Source organism: Triticum aestivum, chromosome 6B (assembly GCF_018294505.1).
Source record: "Triticum aestivum cultivar Chinese Spring chromosome 6B, IWGSC CS RefSeq v2.1, whole genome shotgun sequence".
In the NCBI taxonomy this organism is placed as follows: Eukaryota; Viridiplantae; Streptophyta; class Magnoliopsida; order Poales; family Poaceae; genus Triticum; species Triticum aestivum.
This window is the reverse complement of record NC_057810.1, coordinates 13,054,249-13,074,974: the sequence shown is the minus strand read 5'-3', so window position 1 is coordinate 13,074,974 and position 20,726 is coordinate 13,054,249. Positions and strand designations below refer to the sequence as shown.

Here is a 20,726-nt window from a genome sequence, read left to right as displayed (position 1 = left end):
TATACTTGCTTAAATTCAAATTTCAAGTCTTTTCTGTTTTTCAAGAGTTCCAAAAACTTGTTGAAAGACAATTTGATAGGAAAATTCTTGCAGTCCAAAGTGACTGGGGAGTAGAGTATGAGAAACTCAACTCTTTCTTTCGTAGCATTGGCATTATTCATCATGTTTCTTACCCTCATGCTCATCGTCATGTATGAGAAACTCAATCAATTATATTTGAATGGTTTAGCCGAACGAAAACATCGTCATATTGTGGAAGTTGGTTTGTCTCTTTTAGCTCATGCATCAATGCCACTCAAATATTGGGATGAGGCTTTTATCACGGCTACTTATCTCATCAATCGTCTGCCTAGTCGAGTCATTGGCAACACTACTCCTTTGGAACGTTTGTTTCATCAAAAACCAGACTATAGTTCTCTCAAAAATTTTGGGTGTGCTTGCTACCCAAATTTGCGTCCCTACAATCGTCATAAGCTTGAGTTTAGGTCCACCCAATGTGTATTTCTTGGCTATAGCAATCTTCATAAAGGATACAAATGTCTAGAAATCTCATCAGGACGTATCTATATTTCTCGTGATGTCATTTTTGATGAAAAATTGTTTCCATTTGCTAAACTTCATCCTAATGCCGGAGCTCTTTTGCGTGCTGAAATCTCCCTCCTTTCCGATTCTTTGTCTTCTTCTGATCATGGGGGGTGAATTAATTAGGACTGATCATGTGGAAAATTCCATGGAAAATTTTGAATCTGGTGTTGATTGTGCAGCAACAGGGCGTGATTTTATGTGTCTAGATACAGCCAAGACAGGATCAGGCACGGGATCCCAGGCAGATTCGCCTGCACCAGCGCGATCCGAGGCAGCCACGTGATCCGAGGCGGATTCACGCCGCAGACTGCCGGACGCGGGATCCCAGGAGGATCGCCTCGCGTCTCCCGCGGCAACCGACCGGGTGGCCGACAGCTCCCCAGGCGCGGAGCCCACCAACAGCTCCCCAGGCGCAGAGCCCACCAACTTGCATGGGAACGATTCGCCTCGTGCCCCGAATCTCGATGCTGCTGGCGAGGGGGAGAGCGCGCCTGCTTCGCCGGCTTCTGTGTCGGATGAGGATCCGGTCGGATCTTCTGTGGACGACACCTCTGCTGCAGAACCTGATTTTTCGGGATCTTCTGCAGTCAGACCTGCAGCAACACCAGTTCCCCTCCGTCATACACGGTCTCGGTCAGGTATTTTTAAGGAAAATAAGTATTCAGATGGTACAATCAGGTATGATAAACTTAAGCGTGCTTTTCTCACAAGTATCGGTGAACCAACAAATTTGCATGATGCTCTTGCACACAAGGATTGGAAGAAGGCTATGGATGTTGAGTATGATGCACTTATTCAAAACAAAACTTGGCGGTTAGTTCCACCAAAGAGAGATGCCATTGATTGCAAATGGGTATATAAAATTAAGAAAAAAGCCGATGAAAGCATAGACAGATACAAGGCTAGACTGGTTGCAAAAGGGTTTAAACAAAGGTTTGGTATAGATTATGAGGATACCTTTAGCCCTGTTATTAAATCAGCTACTATTCGACTTGTGTTGTCTATTGCTATTTCCAGAGGTTGGAGCCTACGACAGGTAGACGTTCAGAACGCGTTTCTTCATGGTGTTCTTGAGGAAGAAGTGTTCATGCAGCAGCCACCAGGGTATGAAAACAAAAATACACCACATTATGTCTGTAAGTTGGACAAAGCGTTGTTTGGGTTAAAACAGGCCCCAAGAGCCTGGTATTCAAGGCTAAGTACATAGTTACAAAAGCTTGGGTTTACACCATCAAAGGAAGATACCTCATTATTCTTTTACCATAAGAACAATATTACTATATTTGTTCTTGTCTATGTTGATGATATAATTGTTGCCAGCTCAAGCCCAGATGCCACAACTTGTCTGCTTAAGGATTTAAAGCTGGAGTTTGCTCTTAAAGACTTAGGAGATCTGCATTACTTCCTTGGAATTGAGGTCAAGAAGGTAAAGGATGGCAACTTCTTACACAACAAAAATATACCACTGATATTCTTAGAAGGGTAGGTATGGAAAAGTGTAAACCAGTCAGTACACCTATCTCTACTTCAGAAAAACTTACTGTTGAGAGTAGAGAAGCACTTGGGCCAGATGATGCAACAAATTATAGAAGCATTGTAGGTGCATTACAGTACTTGACTCTTACACGTCCTGATATTTCATATTCTGTCAACAAAGTATGTCAATACTTGCATGCTCCTACTACTTCTCATTGGACAGCGGTCAAAAGGATTTTGAGGTATCTCAAGTTTACAGAGGGACTTGGTCTTCAGATTGTCAAATCTTCATCTGTGCTTGTGTCAGCTTACTCTGATGCAGATTGGGCAGGGTGTGCTGATGATAGAAGGTCAACAGGTGGTTTTGCTGTATTTCTGGGAACAAACCTTGTGTGATGGAGTGCAAGAAAACAGGCAACAGTCTCAAGGTTAAGCACTGAGGCTGAGTATAAAGCTTTGGCTAATGCAACAGCTGAAGTAATGTGGATTCAGACATTGTTACATGAACTTGGAATTAAAGTTCCACGGGCTGCAAGATTATAGTGTGATAACATTGGTGCAACCTATCTTTTAGCTAATCATGTTTTTCATGCACGGACAAAACATATTGAAGTTGATTTTCACTTTGTCAGAGAAAGAGTGACACGCAAACTGCTTGATATAAGGTTTATTCCAACAGGTGATCAAATTGTTGATGTATTCACAAAGCCTCTGACAATGAGGAGGTTAGATGATTTCAAGTACAATCTCAACCTTGGTAAATAGGGTTTAGATTGAGGGGGAGTGTTAGAATACAAGTTGTATAGGGATAGGAAAGTAGTTTAACTTGGATCCCTGTCTATCTCTTCTTCTCTCCCTTATCTCCTGTAACCTCCCGAGATGATCATAGTCGATCTCTATCGATCTCTCAAACTTGTACATCAAGGCATTGGCCATACATATACATTGCGGCCCGAGACAAAGGGTTCTACGCTTCCTCATATGGTAAACTTGAACCATTCATTCAGGCAAACATTGCCTTGAATGTATCAGGTGCCTGAGCACGCAGTTTCAATTCCGTTGTTAGTACTTCAGTCATTCTGTTATCAATAGGAGGGAGAAGTGTTGAATGTATCTGGAATTCTGGAGTATGATGACCGACGCTCTCCCTAGTTCATTAATGGCATGCATAGTTTTCTGCGTGCGGCTGAGGCAAACAAGCGGTATGGTTTTATGTGTTGTCCATGTGGTCTCTGTAAGAATGATAGGAATTACTCTAGCTCAATATTCCTTCACGTCCACCTGTTTACGTCCGGCTATAATTGTTGGATCAAGCACGGAGAAAGAGGGGTTCTAATGGAAGAGAATGAAGAAGAAGAGGATGATGACAACTATCCTAGGTTCCCTAAATACGATGGTACTACAATGGGCGAAGAAGCTGAAGAAGAGGCATCAGATGAGCTCACTAATGATCTTGGTCGGGCCATTGCTGATGCAAAGAGAAACCACGCAAGTGAAAAGGAGAAGTTGAAGTTGCAACGCATGTTAGAGGATCGCAAAAAATTGTTGTACCCAAATTGCGAAGATGACAAGAAAAAGCTATGTACCACACTGGAATTGCTGCAATGGAAAACAGGGAATGGTGTATCTGACAAGGGATTTGAAAAGTTGCTAATTTTTTTTAAAGAAGATACTTCCAAAGGACAACGAATTGTCCGACAGTACACATGAAGCAAAGAAGGATGTCTACCCCCTCTAGGATTAGAGGTGCAGAAGATACATGCATGTCATAAATGTCTGCATCCTCTACCACGGCGAGGAGTACGAGAATTTAAATGCATGTGTGGTATGCGGTGCATTGCACTATAAGATCAGCCAGGGCGAACTCCGTAGGAATAGGATTCCTGCCAAGGTGATGTGATATGCTCCTATAATACCATGGTTGAAACGTTTGTTCCAAAACAAAGAGCATGCCAAGTTGCTGCAATGGCACAAAGAAGACCGTAAGAAAGACGGGAAGTTGAGAGTACCCGCTGATGGATCACAGTGGAGAAAAATCGAGAGAAAGTGGCCGGAGTTTGCAGATGATGCAAGGAACTGTTGGTTTGGTATAAGTGCAGATGATGCAAGGAACCGTTGATTCTGCTGAAAACAGCGTTAGTTCGGGTTAGTTCTAATCAACTCATACCAAAACCATATAAAATTGTTGCAAACATGACATTAATACTTCATAAATTATAGATACCTTGGAAACGTATCAACCCCTCTGAATAGTATGGTTTTCCTACGACTGAATCTACCGAAAAGAAACACCAGACAAACCGTCTTCACTCTTACTTTCACCAAGGAGAAAAACCGTCTTGTGCCATATAATAATATCTTTTTGTGGTGACCATATAATAATATCTAAAATACTCAATGCACAAGGGTAGTCCGTAAAACGTATTGTCATCAATCATGAAAATCATTAGAGAGAAGTATGCCCTAACAACTAGTGCTCACGCCTCGCTCATTTGCCTTTTTTTTGACCAGTGGACCGGTGACCAAATTGATCGTTGACATTCAAACAAAATCATGAGTTTAGAAAACATTGTTCAGTTTGAAAAAGTCTGTGAATTTCAAAAGATTTGTCAATTTTTAAGAAAGGTTCACAAATTTCAAAGAGTTCATAAATTTGAAGAAAGATCATGAAATTGAAGTAAGATCATATTTTTTTTAAAAAAGTTCATGAATTGATAAAAGTTTATAACATTTTAAAGAAACTTTACAAAATTTGCTAAAAAAATTCAGAAATTTAAATTTGGTTATTCAAAATGGTTGACAAATTAAAAAAAAGTTTAAAAATATAAAAAAAACAAGTTTGGTAAAATTTCATGCATATGAAAAAGGATGAACAAAGAACATAAATGAAAACAGGAAAAAAGTTCAATCCCAAGTGAGAAACTGAAAAAGGAAAAAAAACGAACAATAACCATATAGAAAAAAAAGTTAGAAATAAGCAGGACCGTAAGCCTCCAGAAGCATCCCAAAAACGGCCTGAAACTTCCAAGAAAGAGTAAATGGGCAGGCCCAGAGCTGATGGGGGCTGGGTGTGCTCCATGTTACGAAATGCCCCCTAACGACCACTCAACGCGCCGAATAGGAAATGCTCTTGTAGCGCTAGGAACAAAACTAGCATCACACTTGTCCCACTTGCCTAAAAATATGTTTGACCAGTTGACGAGTGACCAAATTGACCGTTGACTTTAAAAAAATCATGAATCTAAATTTTTTAAATAGTTCCGCTTTTAAAAGCGTTCACAAGATTTCAAAAGTTTGCCATATTGGAAAGGTTCATAAATTTTTAAAAAAGGTTCACAAATTTGAAAGAGATGATAAATTTTTAAAAAGTACATAAATTGGAAAAAAGGTCACAATATTTTAAGAAAAAATACCAGGAATTGATAAGAGTTTACAACATTTGAAAGAAAGTTCAATTTGAGAAAAAGTTCATGAATTTAAATTTAGAGAGTTCAGAAATTTAAATTTGGTAATTAAAATGGTTGGCAAATTTAAGAAATGTTCACAAATTTGGAAAAAAAATTAAATTTAGTATAAGTTCTCTCATTGGAAAAATATGAAAAAGGGTGAACCAAAAACAAAAAGGTAAAAAGAAAAAAAAAGTTCAAACCCGCGTGAGAAACTGAAAAAGAAAAAAAATAAGCCAAAGCAAAACCACATGGAAAAAACCCTGACCAGAAGAAGCATCACAAAACTAGCCTTAAGCTTCCCAACCTGAAAAGAGCTTTTGCTCGAAAGACGGTTAACGTGACCGTCCCAGATGAATCGAACGACGAATGAGAATGTGTGCCAGTTGGCGAAAAAGCCTAAAAACGGTGCCAAGAGTGTCGAATACGGTTTGGGCATTAGATGGCCAAAATCCAGTAACAAAAAGCCAGCCATTGTGGTCGTGGAAACAGATGCACAACCCCTAAAAGAGGAAATAGTTGCACGAAGTCACCGAGATTGTCGTTTGGTGTGCCTATATGCATTCGCAGCTTGGTGACAATCATTGTGATAGATAATGTCAGACATCTTGCAGCTCTTATGTGTACACACCATGGTTTTTTATCCACTTTGGAGTCCAGACGAAAGTGATTATGTACGCGAGAATAATCCATGTCGTGTGCATGTAATTTTTCTGTTGTCACCTTTCTTAATTAATCTGGTCTGTTATTTTGCAGATTATTAGTCGATCTATCATCTAAGGATATGAGTGTGTGGTTGTTGGCCGTCCCCTGTCATGCGCGCATGTAGTACAACAATGAAGTGTCAGTTAAGAAATGCAATTTTATCATCGCACAAGTAACTACTCCCTCCGTTCCAAAATAGATGACCCAACTTAGTACAAAGTTGGGTTATATATTTTGGAACGGAAGGAGTATAATCTATATGATTCGGTGAGTCGCTTCGTCCACACCCTCAACGACTTAGTCTCTACATTGCTACTAGCTGCCCAAATGTGACGACTGGATGCTCGTCATAAAATAACTCAACCAAACAAATGGGTCGATTGATTGGTAGAGTATTGTGGAGAGGTCACACCGATCTGACTCGGCGTTTTTGTACGTACGTTGTTAAGGATCGAGACACCCTAACAAATACTGCTACCTTCCAATTAACTAAACGAATACTACCTCTGTACGACTAGCCTACAAAAACTGTCTTATATTTTTCTACAGAGGGAGTACCAGTTAATAAACGCAATCTTGTTCTGTTCAATCATGCAATTTTGAATATATGTAGCAGTACATGGTAACAGCCCAGCTGAAAATACATACATAATGACGCCGTAGTTTGGAGTCTTATGTAGTACAGTTCGTGTGTACAAGCAAGTCTTTGAACACGTACAAGTGTGTAGAATTTAGTCAGAATAGATTAACTAATATGACTGGATGACTTGGGATGCCTAAAAAGGGGGTAATGCTACATCTACAAAGCGTTACATAATTTTTTTACAAAACGATTGTGATTGTTAATAGGGGATGAAATGGTCCATTCCAGTTGAATTCCGAGGGGAGAAGAGGTTTGGTCTGCGAAGTTCAGTAAAACATTTGTAAATTTTTGTAGGTCTAGCATTATTGCTAAAACCATCACTCGGTGAGTGGATCAGGATGTGACCTCATCAGTAGCCATCACAATTTCTTTAGGAAATAATGACTTGGTCACACTTGCATAATAAATTGTTCTGTGACCACTGAAATTAAAAATGATTCCCGCTGGTGAATCATATCTTCCAATCCAACTATACAATATCAATTGTATGCAGTAGGTAAAACCAAGCTGGCATTATTCGCTACACATACATGACCGCGCATCTGCTGTGCTGGCCGGCCCCTATCATGACGACACAAATTAAATAGACTCGAGGATTTGATTGAAACACTGTCAGGAATAAACACAATCAGGAATAAGCACCACATGGTGTTCATACCTGAGTAGATTTAGCTAAGGTACCTAGCTCTAGTAGTATATATACGTTGAACCTCCTTGCAAACAACAACGAAAAAGATCACAAAAATAGAGAGAAGAAATAAAATCTTAAGAGGATGAGACGTGCGTGTGGTAATACATTGATTCGGTGCTTTCCGCTACGCTGAGAGAAGCCGAGATGTTCTGTCGAGAGACTATTGATCGAATTCGATCGCTAGTTGAAGCTACCTGCTTGCTTGCTTTTCTAGCTAGTTTGCACGTACGTGTTAGGGTGAATCCATCTAGCGTTTCAAAACCAACAAACACATGTATCGATGGATAACACCACATCAGCAGGATCGATGGATGAACCAAAGAGTTTGTATATATCCGGTCAAAGCAGAGTTGGCATCAGATATGCTCATTTCAAACAAGTGATGTATACTGCGAACTATATGAGCCCTAAAAGCAGTCAATATAAGCGTAACTCCTTGTGGTGGAACATTCTCATCAGGGTTTAAGCCATAGACTTTACATGGGTGTTCGTATTTATCTGGATTCATGCCAATATTTTTGGCACTATTGGTTCAGCAGTAGAAACAGGCCTTTCGAGCACGTGGTGTCTATGGAGACTCCATCAATCTTAAGATTTGCCGTGTTATTCTCTCGCATGTGTTCATACGAATATGGGGTGGGTGTGTGTGTGTGTGTGTGTGTGTGTGTGTGTGTGTGTGCGCGCGCGCGCGCGCGCGCGGCGCGCGCGCACGCGCGTTCATAGAGGTACGATGTAAGCATGCGTATGTGAGCGTCTATGTCTGTATTGTGTTCTGAAAAAAAACTAGTTTTAGCATCATGTTTACATAATGCACCCTATTTTCACAATAAGCACAATTCATTTCGGTGAGCAATTTTTCTTTCTAACTGGTGTGCATCTTAAATAAATGAAAGTAATTTTGCATTGAACCTGTTCCAAAATATAATATGTACTTTGATTCCTTAACACAAAGGTTCAACCAGTAGTTACCCTATTAAATATGTAATTTAGTTGCTACAAAATGGCAATTAGTAGTAATTACTTCTAAATTTAAATATGGTGAAATTAATATTATCTAAATAATAACCTGATATTACTAGCTTGATTTTATTCACAGACCACTTGATAACTCTTGCATACAAATTTTTTGCTACTTTGCAATGTCAGGAGAATGGGATGAATTGCTAATTCGCAAAAAAAAATATGGCACATTGACGGAGCGTGGCCTACATATCCCTATATTTCAGTGTTGTATGGAACTTTCTTGCTTTGATCGGCCGGACAATATGGAGATGATGCACTATTTTTTGGCGCCACACATGGTTTAGTGCATGTAGTGGAATATAAAACTGCCCGCAAAGAAAAAAAAATCTTTGGCGCTGCTTGCAAAGTGCCAGACAATGTTTCAGTGTTCTCCAAAATTGTCACATTGGGAACATCTCCCAATGCCCAATCCGTCAATCGGGAGCGGAGGATATTTCTCATATGCTCTTCAATTTTGTGCAATCGAAGGCAGTGTGGGGTGCACTTGGGATCATACCAGATATTTGTTTTGCTACTCACACTGATAGTTCGGTTGCAGCAGTACTTGAGCTTTTACTGTGCGACGACTCATACCGGAGATCCTATATGGGACCAGTTGATTTCCCGTAGCTAGTAGCCACTCTGTGCTGGTACCTCTGGTGGCAAAGGAGGAAATTTGTCAGAGGTGATGACGTGTAATCACCGGAGTGAACAATGCCTGCTATAATTGCATTGGTTCTTAATTTTGTTCATGCCACGGGGAAAGTGTTGGTTGCTCCAAAATTTAATAAGTCGCCGATGATTCTTGCGGAACAGCAGGTTCTCAACGTCGATGCATCGTTTTCTGTTGGTGACAATACTGGTGCTTGTGGTACAATTGTACGAGATCATCTAGGTCGTTTTATTAAAACTTCTCTGGCAAGGATGGAACACATAGCTGATGTCGTCTCGGCCGAAGCAGCTGCATTGTTTGAGGGATTAAAATTAACACGAAGTATTGGATGCTATAATCTGATGGTGAGAATGGACAATAGTACAATGGTGGACCCTATGAATCTCATTGAAAGACACTCCATGGTAGCAGCGCCGGTGTTAGATGATTGTTGTAGTATTTTGAGTGAATTAGGGAAGGTTACTGTTGAGCATTGTGTAGTGTATATAGTCAAATGCTGTAGTTCATGAACTAGCAAGATGGGGATTTGCGAACAACCCATCTGTTTGGGCGGATGCACCCCTGATTTTCTTGTTCAATTTTTAGCGGATGATGTAATCCTTATTTAGTGTGTCAAAAAAAAAACTCTTGCATACAAAAAGAACTAAGAAAACATACTATTCATTTGTTAAATTAACTATGAGGACGAACTGTTTCATGGTAGCTATTCAGATGAGACTCGATGGATTGGATGCTCCAGCAAGTCGAGGCTTTCTAGATCACGTTGGCACTGTTTAAATATGCATGTAAAATTACTCGAGGAATTCGTCCAAATGTATGCATGCAATGTACCACACCAGCTAGATCGACAGTGTTATACATATATTTTGTATGGATGAAGCATCCAAGAAATTTAGGAGGTTTGTATATATCCGAAGCAATAATGTACGGTTCAGCCGGTTGCAATCGAATGCCCCCCAAAAGTCGTCCTTCATATATATTGTACTATCTTCAAGCTTAGTTAAAATTTGTGTTACATCATGGCTGGTGGATCGACATGGACGTCTGAACGCACGCCCTGTTTCATATACTAGATGCACAAATTGGATTGTATATATTGACCAATTCCTTGTGCGGTTATAAGTAACTAATTTTGTACTGTATTTTGATTTAACTGCATACCATATGAATGAAAATTACACGATTGTCACTAACCTACAATGTTTGCTCTGATCTGTTCAAACGTACCAGCTCTCCCCCACTTGCCCCAAGCCAATTAGCTCTCTTGACCCCAAAGACGAGGCTTGTTACTAAAATAATCTTGGCATGTTAGCTGCTAATTAAGATTTAAGTTTGGTAGCCCATGCAGCATACCCACTCTTGTGACCATCCATGTTCCTCCCATGTTACTAAGCCAACTTGCAGCTAGCTTAATTTCTTGAGTCGGCTAACCTTCTACTCCCTCTGTTCCATAATATAAGAGCATTTTTTACACAAAACGCTCTTATATTATGGAACGGAGGGAATAAAAACTAAAGTAATATTTCGTACAACAGCTCCATTTATACAAGTAGGTCGACATAAGTTGGCAAGATTCCATACAACTGCTCCTCACATGCATGCATATTTACTTGAAGACTCGATGAAAGCTAATGCATGCACGCCACAGCGAGCTGACAAAACAGATTGGTCTATCCTTGCTCTAAACCAATAATGCGTCCATCTACCCAAAAAAATCGATTGGAAGCAGCTCAAACCAGTTATAGATTTCAAATGTATACACTTCAGTTTTGAGCAATTAAAATTTGAAACCCCTTCTGATTAACAAAGGTATATCTTGGAAGCCAAGCCGGCTGCAGACTGATTAAGTCATCGTTGGTATTTAAAAACAAAGGGCCAGCCTGGTGTGAAACTACATATAACAAGAAACTTCGCACAGATCTGGACAAACTTTGCAGTTGCACATGGAAAGATGCTTCAAAGCCAATCAAACAAGCTAGTACTCCATATATTCATACAAGCGGCAGCAACCTAGCCACAGCCGCACCAAAGAACTTCTGAAAGGAGATAGAAACTGAGTGGGAGAAAAAGAGAGAGGAGAGGAGCCGGCAGGCTAGCAAAAGTGAGAGGGGGAAAGGGTGAGGGTCGAGCATGGAGTTCGCCACGGGGGCGATGAGCTCTCTCCTCCCCAAGCTGGGGGAGCTTCTCAAGGAGGAGTACAAGCTGAAGGAGAGTGTGAAGAAGGGGATAGAAGAACTCGAGGCTGAGCTTGAGAGCATGCAAGCAGCCCTTGTCAAGGTGTCCAGCGTGCCGCTGGATCAACTCGACCGGCAGGTCAAAATTTGGGCTAATGAGGTCAGGGAGTTGTCCTACGCCATCGAGGACAGCCTTGACTCCTTCGTGACGCGTGTTGAGGGTGTTGAGCCAACCAAGACCAAAATCAAGCACTTATTGAAGACGGCCCGCGGTGAGCTCACCAAGTTCAAGGCATGGCATGAAATGGCCAATGACATCAAAAATATCGAGAGCCAAGTTAGGAAGATCAAGGAACGGCGCGACAAGTACAAGATCGATGATGTTGTTGGTAATCTTGCAACAACTACAGTTGATCCTCGTCTCTCATCTCTATACAACAAGGTATCTGACCTTGTTGGTATTGATAAGGCGATTGATGAGCTAGTGAAGGTCTTGTCCGATGGGGTTGAGATGTTTGAAAATAATCTCAAGATAGTCTCCATTGTTGGATTTGGAGGATTGGGAAAGACAACTCTTGCAAAAGCATTGTATGACAAGCTTAGCAAAACATATCAGTGTCAAGGTTTTGTTCCAGTGGGTCAGAATCCAAACACGAAGAAAGTTCTCAGGGACATCCTGCTTGAACTTAACACCGAGCTATACAGAGACGCAGCCACAATGGATGAAAGGAAGTTGATCAACCAGCTGCAAAAGGTCCTTGCAGGCAAAAGGTACGCATTAACCTCCCTGTATGCTAGCCAATAACTCCATTCTGTCACCTATGCCCAGCTACACTGAGGAAGACTATATCAAGTTACCGTTAGTTCTCTTTTCGTTTGCAGGCAAAAGGCAGTTCTATCTTTGCTTTTGATTCATCTAGTCCAATTCTATAAACAACTTACCGTTAGTTCTCTTTTTGTTTTGACACAACGATTTATAATTTACATTTGGCAAACACACTGAATAAAACACAGGGCCAAAACAAAAGGAATACACCCAGAGCACACACACGTTTTATCCTTGGTCCCCAACTTGTGCACATGTCGCCTCTCAGTTAATCATGTGTATTGGGAAGCTATGTCACTACTAGAATCTAGTTTTGACCCGAGTTTCAATACTTCGCCGATTTCATTCTATCGGGAACTCGGCGAAATTCTGTCTGCCGAGTTTGATTCAAAGTTGGACTCGACAGTGATAAGCTAACGGCAGAGCTCTGGTTTTGCCTGGTTCTAATTGAAAATGACTTGGCAAACAAAAAAACTCAGCAGAATATCAAGTTCGCCGAGTTCCTGACGGAAAGAACTCGGCAAAGTCTGACAGGTAGGTCATGCTATGCAGTAGGCAGCGGAGCTGTGACAGCAGCCTTTGTTTGCCGAGTTTCGTCTAACGGATACTCCGTAAAAAAAATCTCTTTTTCATTTTTTTAAACAGATATTCTAGGGGTCCCTTAGTTGACACTGGGTAATATTGATGTGCCACGCGACGGGCCCTAATTGGATATAGGACCGCGGAGTTTGGAACCTGGCAAAAAAAATGCCTAGTTCCATTGAAAAAATAACTTGGCTGGTATTTTGTAATGGGCAATGTGTGCTGGCACGTGGATTATTTCAATTGGTGTTGCTTTGCTGAGTATATCTGCACAAAACTCGGCGAAGAATTGGGCCATGTGGCACTGCCGTTAATGGCCCGTCCCGTCTGACGGTGTGGTTCGCCGACTTTTTTCTTGGAGGAACTCAACAAACATTGTTTAAATATTCAACTGAGTTCGCGATAGAATGAACTCGGCAGCATTAATGATTTTCCGGCCCCGTCCACTTGAGTGCGTTACGGCGAGCGTGGCACTCGGCGAAGATCGCCAAGTTTAATATGTGCTCTGCAGTTTCTTTGAAACTCGGCAAAATTGATGATTCTAGTAGTGTGTTTGAATTTTTGAATTGTTCCTGAAAACATTTCTGCAGGTATTGGCTGCATAATCCTTGTATACCTCGTATGCTAAGCTATCAATACAAACCTCTAGAAAATCAAATTAATGTAGCCATTAGAACATACGTGGCACCTCTTTTATTTGGCTGAGTTCGAGATTAATACAAACAGTCACATTAAGTGATTGGTTACACGGATTAGTTAGGCTGTCCACTATCTCTAGTTTAGTTAGGCCGTCAACTATCTCTAGTTTAGCTACAAATAATACCCATTCAATTATCCGGAATATAACCATGTGAAAAATGATAGAGGAAGATTCAAGTAAATAGCTTAAAACTACCACAACTTGAGCTAATGTTTGAAAAAATCCACAATATTTAAAAATTTCCGAAAACCACTCACAAAGATGGTTGGTTGTTTCAATAAAACTACCATGTTACACTGATGAATATGTTAGTTAGCTTTAAGCCTTATTATGACAGCTCGGGTCTGACGTAGCATAAAAGTCAACACCCTTAACTTTGAGCATTATATTGACCGTTGACAGCTAATGACAGATAGGGCCCAAATATTTTTTAAAGCAATCGGGTCCCTACAATTTATTTTTCAAAAGCAACCAGGTCATGCAAATCCTACAGTCGTGGAGTACGGTCACGCATAGCCCGCCGCTGGTGAGCTCATCACCAGAGCCGACCAAGGGCACTTGTGGGCGTCATCCTGCCCGGCCCCGCGGCGTCAGTCTTGTTCAGCCCTTGTCGGCAAGCTCATCCCTGCCATGGTTGACCACGAGCTCGAACCGGAAGGGAGCACGGGCGGCTTGGGTCCATGGTGAGGTGGAGCTGCATTACTTGGAGGGCACTAGCGAGCAGCTCGTCGTCCAACAAATAGCACCGGGGCACCAACTCCCTATTGGCTGCGGACATGCCATGCCTTACTGGTTCGCTCCAGCCGTGCCATAGCCAGAATATTTGTACGCTTCGGGCCATCCTCACTGCTACAGTGTGCACTATAGCTACAGTGTGCGAGTCAACGAAGGTTTTTCCCTCCACGCCACAGGTGACAGGCCACGGCCTGGCTACGCCCTTGGTTCCAGCAGCTGCCCGAGGTGGTGGTGGGAGAGGCGCACTCGGATGGCTTCACAATCAAGGTCCCACCACTGCAGCATGGTCCATGGTGAGGATCTGGTGGCCGCGTCGGAGAAGAGAGGATGGAGGGCACTAGCGAGGATCACGTCCATGTCCAGCACTAGGTCGTCCGCATCGGAGCACCAACACTAGCAATGAGCTCACTCAGGTTGGAGCCCCAGCTCATCGGAGCACTACTCAAAAGTTGCCTGAGGTGGTGGCTCAAGGTGGTGGCTCTTGGGCTCTGATAGCTTCGTTGCTCGTCTCAGGCAAGGGATGGTGGTGGACAGATATGGGGGAGAAGAGATGGGACGGCACCCTAGTCCAACTTAACATGTTGAATTTAGTTGCCACCTGGCCTTGATGACTGGGTCCAAAACATGTCATAATCATGCTTAACTTTAACCAAGTATAAACAATAAGTGTTTTTTTAGAGGGCCAGCCATCTTTGTGGTAGCTTTTTCAAAAAAAAAATATATTAAAAAGTAGTACTTTTTTGGAACCCCAACCTGAACTGTGGTGGTTTTATGCTATTTACTCATCAAGACTCTCTACATCACATGAACACTTCTAAAGTTGAGATGTATTTTATCTTATCTTTTTCATGACATGTTTGGTTGGGTGCACTGTTGTGCTTCTTGTTCTGCCGGGTACTATATTCGATAGTTTGCTAATTAAACATTTTTCTTCTCGTGTGAATAGGTACTTTATTGTTATTGATGACATCTGGGATACACAAACATGGGAAACAATTAAGTGTGCTTTCGTGGATAGTCATCCGAAAAGTAGATTAATCATAACTACCCGTATTGTTGATGTTGCCACGAAAGCTGTGGTATCTACCACATGCAACCACTTTCTGAAGATTACTCCAAAATGTTATTCTATACAAGAACATCTGGTAGTGAAGGACCTGCTGAAGTGACTACAATAATTTTAAAGAAATGTGGTGGCGTGCCATTAGCTATCACTACAATAGCTAGCTTGCTTGTTGCTAAACACAGGAAGGACTGGTCTAAGGTATATGATGCCATAGGTTTTGGGCATGAAGAGAATGATGATGTTCGTAACACAAGAAAGATATTATCTTTTAGTTATTATGATCTATCTTCCAATCTAAAGACATGTTTATTGTATCTTAGTGTGTTTCCTGAAGATTGTTTAATTGATAAAATATCACTGATATGGAGGTGGGTTGCCGAAGGATTTATACCATATCGAGAAGGGATGGAGTCATTTGAACTTGGAGAGATCTATTTCAACAAGCTTGTAAACAAGAGCATGATACGGTGGATAGATCCTGAAGATAATGATTTCTGAGGTGGTTGTCGTGTCCATGACATGGTGCTCGATCTCATCCGCACCATATCAAATGATGTAAATTTTGTTACAATACATGATATGGAGCAGCATGGCACATGTTCACGAGGAAAACGAACCCACTGGGTTCGCAAATTAGCAGTTCATGGAAGTGGGGAACACAGCGCTAGCATTGCAATGGAGCATGTAAGGTCATTTAGTGTTGTCGAGTGCAGTGCCAATAGTATGCCCCTGCTTTTTTAGCTTTAAAGTACTGCGTGTGCTAGTTATTGAGGACTGTGTTTTCCCCGAAGGTAGCTGTCTTGAGCATCTCGGTAAGTTGGTGCAGCTGAGGTACCTGGGAGTAGTGAAGACAATGGTCAAGATCCCGGAAGGAATAGGACATGAGCTGAAGTTTCTTGAGATACTGGATGTAAGGGCAGGTTTGATAAGTGAGTTGCCGCCATCTGTTGGTGAGCTAATGAATTTGAGGTGCTTGTGGGCTGATGAAGGTACAGTGATGAAGGGCGAGATAGGAAAGCTGACGTGCCTTGAAGAGCTGGAGCTATATTCGGTGGAGAAGTGCCCAAACTTCTCCACAGACGTGGGGAAGCTGACAAAGTTAAGGGTGCTCAAGATCTTTTTCGGTGATATAGAGGAGTCTGCAGGCAAGGCTCTGATGGAATCCCTGTGCAACGTGCACAACATCCATAGTCTGACAGTCGTGAATGATGGTGATGATCTTGAGTATTCGGTTGTCTTCAATCATAGTTTGGAAGACTTAGAACCCTGTACAAAGCTGTACGAGGTAAATATGATTAGCATAGCTATACCGAGGGTGCCATCATGGATCAATCATTTAAGTACTCCACTCCTTTATCAGCTATGGTTGCGTGTGGATGCGGTAGAAGCTCGGGATGTTCAAACCATCGGCAGGTTGCCGTCTCTCCTCTTCCTTGTTCTCTGGAGTAAGGATGAAAAGAACATATCATATACTTTTAGCAGCAATGAGTTTCACAAGCTGAGATGGTTGTTCACGAAGAAGATAGAGATCGCTGTTGGAGAAGGAGCATTGCCGATGCTTGAAGGGTTGGGATACAGTGCAAGCGCTGAAAGAAAGGACGCTGCCAGCTTCGTGCCCTGGAGAAGAAATAGCTGCCCTTTGCTGAAGAAAGTCACCTGTTGTCTTGACTGCACTAACAGCAGCTACAGGGAAGTAGAGCAAACAAAGGAAGCGCTGAGACAGGCTGCTACAACCCATCCCAATGCTGAGGATCTCGATGTCAACGTAGAAGAAGAAAACTACGATGAGGCGGCAGGTAGACTCATTGATAATCTCGAGTGGATCCTACGTGATTTGGATGTGGGCCGTCCTGCTGCATACCAGGAAGAAAGGACACGTCGCATGATTAGATCACTGGAGAGAAGATTACGTGATGCTGCGGAGCCTCGAGTTGGGAGGTATGGTGAACAAGAGATACGTGACCTTGTTACCAAATTCAAGAGTTGGATACGTGACCTTGGGAGGTACGGTGAACAAGAGATACGTGATCATGCAGGTACCGACCTGGTTGAGGTACGTACATACCACTGTCCATCGTATCGATCGATCGATCTCTGTATTTATACATGTGTACATATCATGTCGCTGATGGCCGGTTGTCTGGTTTATGTCTAATTGATCTCCAGGCGGGCAAGAGTGCTGTCACAGATATAGAGGACAATGACGATGAAGATTATTATTACGACGACGACGATGCTATCGACCAAGCAGAGGTATGTGCGTACACAGTATTCCATCATGTTGATTCACACGCTACAAACCACATATCATGTTACTGATGACTGATTGGCCGGCTGGCTTATGCGTAATTAATCTCCAGGCAGACGACGGTGAAGCCACCTGCAGTGGGGATCAGCAGGAGGAGGAGGGTGGCAGCCAACCATGAATCTCTTCCTTCGGTCATTCCAAGTATCTCAATATGGTAATAAACCATGTCTCTCATTTTCTCCCACTTGCATCCACATACGCCCACTTCTTTATATTGGCATCTGGCGGGATGCCACACAACTAATTACTCTTCTCATTTCGAATTTTAACAAATTAATACTGATAATTTTTCTAAGAAACTCTCCAATGTAATTTTGATTTTGCAAGCAAAATTTCTTTGGAGATTCGAAATCAACAAATTAAGAAATACATAGCAATCCATTTGTGCAGTTTCACCTTTTTAATTAGGAATCCACCCATAAACTTTCTGCTTACAGGATGGTGGCCATCTTGAAGGCTTCTATGGACTTACTGTCGCCACTTGGAAGACATCAGCTTATTTCGTCAATCGGTGCGAAGAAAATCACAAAAGAAAATAGGTTTCTCCTTTAGCATTAGACTGGGTTGTAAAAGAAAAGGATTGAAAAAAGTATTCGAAAACACGAAAAATAAAAAATGTTTATTTTATTTAGAGATAGTGCTTTTCTTTGGGGGTGGGGGGAGGGTAGGTGGGAGGGAGTTTTTTTTTTACAAATTTATGTTTGTACCAAAAATGAAAAAAAAGTCTTATTATGTTTGTAGCTTATGTCCAGCACTTATTTGATAAATACAAAAACCAAAAAAAATGTCTTCATTATTTTTTTAGGTTTGTTTTTTTTTCTTTTTTTTTTCTTCTTTGGGAGGGTGGGTGGGGAACTCCGCCTATGCCATTGTAAGATGACACTTATAATCTCATAGCCGGTCTCAAGCCCGGAAAAAGGAGGAGAGGCCACACATGTGCATTTAGATGATAATATATATGTTTTGTTGACTTACCAATCATGGTTGAAATGAAAGAATCATTTAGGAGAAATATTGTTCCGTTGCTTTCAGAAGAAAGAGCTACCTTCCTTTTCTTTAGATAATGAAACAAATATTTGGTGTATCAAAGGTCTGCATGTTCAAGCCAATGAATCTCCATTGAGGCGTTCAATCACTGTGAGTAACGACACTAACTCATTAGATTTCTATTATTCCGGTCATATCGAAGCTATTTATTCATTGGTTTCTCACTAATACATGTATTCTTTTTTCTTCAATCTTCTATATGAAGCACAATTTTGGACTTTACTATGAAGCAGTGCGTCTCCTCTTTGAAGGAATCGTTTACTTGCTTTCCTGCCGGCTGCTTGTGTTATACCTTGTCTTATTGTTCAAGTTCTAACTTGCTTGTGTATATGCAGATTATCAGTTACAGCATATATAGTATATACGTGATCCATACACTGTACTTTTCTAGCTTCTGCTACACAAGGATTCGAAGCGTATCGAAGTTGCGAAGGATAACGAAGATTTGTAGGACCAAAGGATTTGGTTTTTCTTTCTTTCTATCGTAATAAATTCTAAGTTCAAAAATTGTTAGTCCTCCAATATTCCTCAACTTTTCAAGCTGGGTTGTTGAGACAGAGTATAATATATACTACTCTGGGAAACAAGGAGTACTACACAAGGAATTTTGAGTTTGCAACTAAGAATGTTTCTCTTTCTAAAACTAAAGTACTGTAAAACTACACCCTGTAGGTACAAAATACTGTGGTTTTGACATAACAGAGTATTTTGGGGTATTGAGAATACCGTGGACCTTTTTAGCAAGTTTTTATGCTCCTACATATTTTGAAGTGGTTTTCAAACGTACGCATTGCTATCTAGTTTCAGACGTGCCGCATTGCTAGCTAGCCAGATGTTGCAAACTGATGAACAGCCATGCACAGAACACTGGCATGCACAAGCCAAGCTTGCATTTGTCTGACCACTATCTTGACATCAGCAACAAACCAAGCTTACATTTTTCAGAAGTGTCTTTGTTATTTTACAGAGTGGCTTCTGCAAATGCCATACGAAGCATCTATCTGCAGAAAAAGTGGAACCACAATCCTGCAGCAGAAGCAGATTACTCAACATATACAGTTCTTCTTCCCAGCATATACAGGTCTCAAACAGTAATGACTTGTTGATGTACAGAGAGTTTTTTTTATTTCGAAAAGGGGCATTGACCCCGGCCTCTGCATCATCATGATGCACACAACCATTGATGTACAGATAGTAAAACTAGCTTCTTTTTTTCTGCGAGGTGTATAACTAGCTTCTGATCTGCTCAAATATTGACTTGGCTTGCGTCCTCATCGATTTCTGAGCATTTTCGCTCGATTAGCCATGGTTGTCCATGCTTGTACTTAATATACATTGTCGGTCCATGTGAAGTGTACAACTCTAGCTGGTCACAAGTATTTATCCATATATGGATGTTTGTGTTTGCTAAAAAAGACTTCTTGTCTGTTGATTTCTGCAGGTGGCGGTGATGACACTACGTGCAGCAGCTAGCAATGGAAATAACATAAGTCCATCTTCTTACTTGGCAATGCTGGCCAAGTGATCTCTCAAGGCATTTCCAAAGAAGACACTTCCGTGTGCAGGTCCTTTCTGTTACTGATGCCCTTGGTGCATTCCTTATCTGAAGCTTCCATTCATGTACTGAATCTTTGATCCACTTACCTTGCTCGCAGCAAACGACAGCGCCCGGGAGTCTAAACGCCTCGTTTTCATTCAGCCTCAGCACCAACACCTACAGGCGGCTGGTGCCGGCGCAGAATAGGCAGCACGACAAAGCTACTTGTTCGCGCAAGCCTTGAGACGACAATGAGAAAAATAAAGTCTGAGCTGTAGCATACTCTGTTTTGTGCTTGTTATTGTAAATCTACAAGCATGTCCGTCTGATTTGAGTGTGCGTCGGTATCAAATGCACTAACAAGGCAACAAACTGGTCCAAAATACTGAATTTGGTCCAGCAATATGTGTTTTTTTGTCCAAATAGCAAAAGCTTTACAGGAAATTAAGCTACAGCATTACAGGTTAAAATGTGTACATATTCATATCCCATATTTCCATTTTCATTATTGCTGAAATCGCCCATGGGAT

At 41.4% G+C, this 20,726-nt stretch overlaps 2 protein-coding genes across 2 annotated transcripts; both read left to right on the top strand.

Annotated features, from left to right (window-relative positions):
- The first annotated feature begins 11,342 nt into the window (after window positions 1-11,342).
- LOC123133121 (disease resistance protein RGA5) lies at window positions 11,343-16,213 on the top strand. The gene is made up of 2 exons (XM_044552656.1): window positions 11,343-12,166; window positions 15,185-16,213. Exons 1-2 carry the CDS (start codon window positions 11,352-11,354, stop codon window positions 15,405-15,407), a joined length of 1,038 nt encoding a protein of 345 aa, XP_044408591.1. The 5' UTR covers window positions 11,343-11,351; the 3' UTR covers window positions 15,408-16,213.
- On the top strand, window positions 15,824-20,440 carry LOC123138599 (uncharacterized). Its single transcript, XM_044558559.1, has 7 exons — window positions 15,824-15,902; window positions 16,003-17,357; window positions 17,471-17,557; window positions 18,050-18,123; window positions 19,627-19,750; window positions 20,101-20,180; window positions 20,269-20,440. Exons 1-7 carry the CDS (start codon window positions 15,824-15,826, stop codon window positions 20,438-20,440), a joined length of 1,971 nt encoding a protein of 656 aa, XP_044414494.1.
- Window positions 20,441-20,726: the final 286 nt, after the last annotated feature.

Coding starts and splice junctions, on each gene's coding strand:
- LOC123133121 (XM_044552656.1), top strand. CDS start 11,352: ATGGAGTTCGCCACGGGGGCGATGAGCTCTCTCCTCCCCAAGCTGGGG. Junction 12,167..15,184: donor AAGGTCCTTGCAGGCAAAAG/GTACGCATTAAC, acceptor TCGTGTGAATAG/GTACTTTATTGTTATTGATG.
- LOC123138599 (XM_044558559.1), top strand. CDS start 15,824: ATGGTGCTCGATCTCATCCGCACCATATCAAATGATGTAAATTTTGTT. Junction 15,903..16,002: donor TATGGAGCAGCATGGCACAT/GTTCACGAGGAA, acceptor AAGGTCATTTAG/TGTTGTCGAGTGCAGTGCCA. Junction 17,558..18,049: donor ATGCTATCGACCAAGCAGAG/GTATGTGCGTAC, acceptor TTCTGCTTACAG/GATGGTGGCCATCTTGAAGG.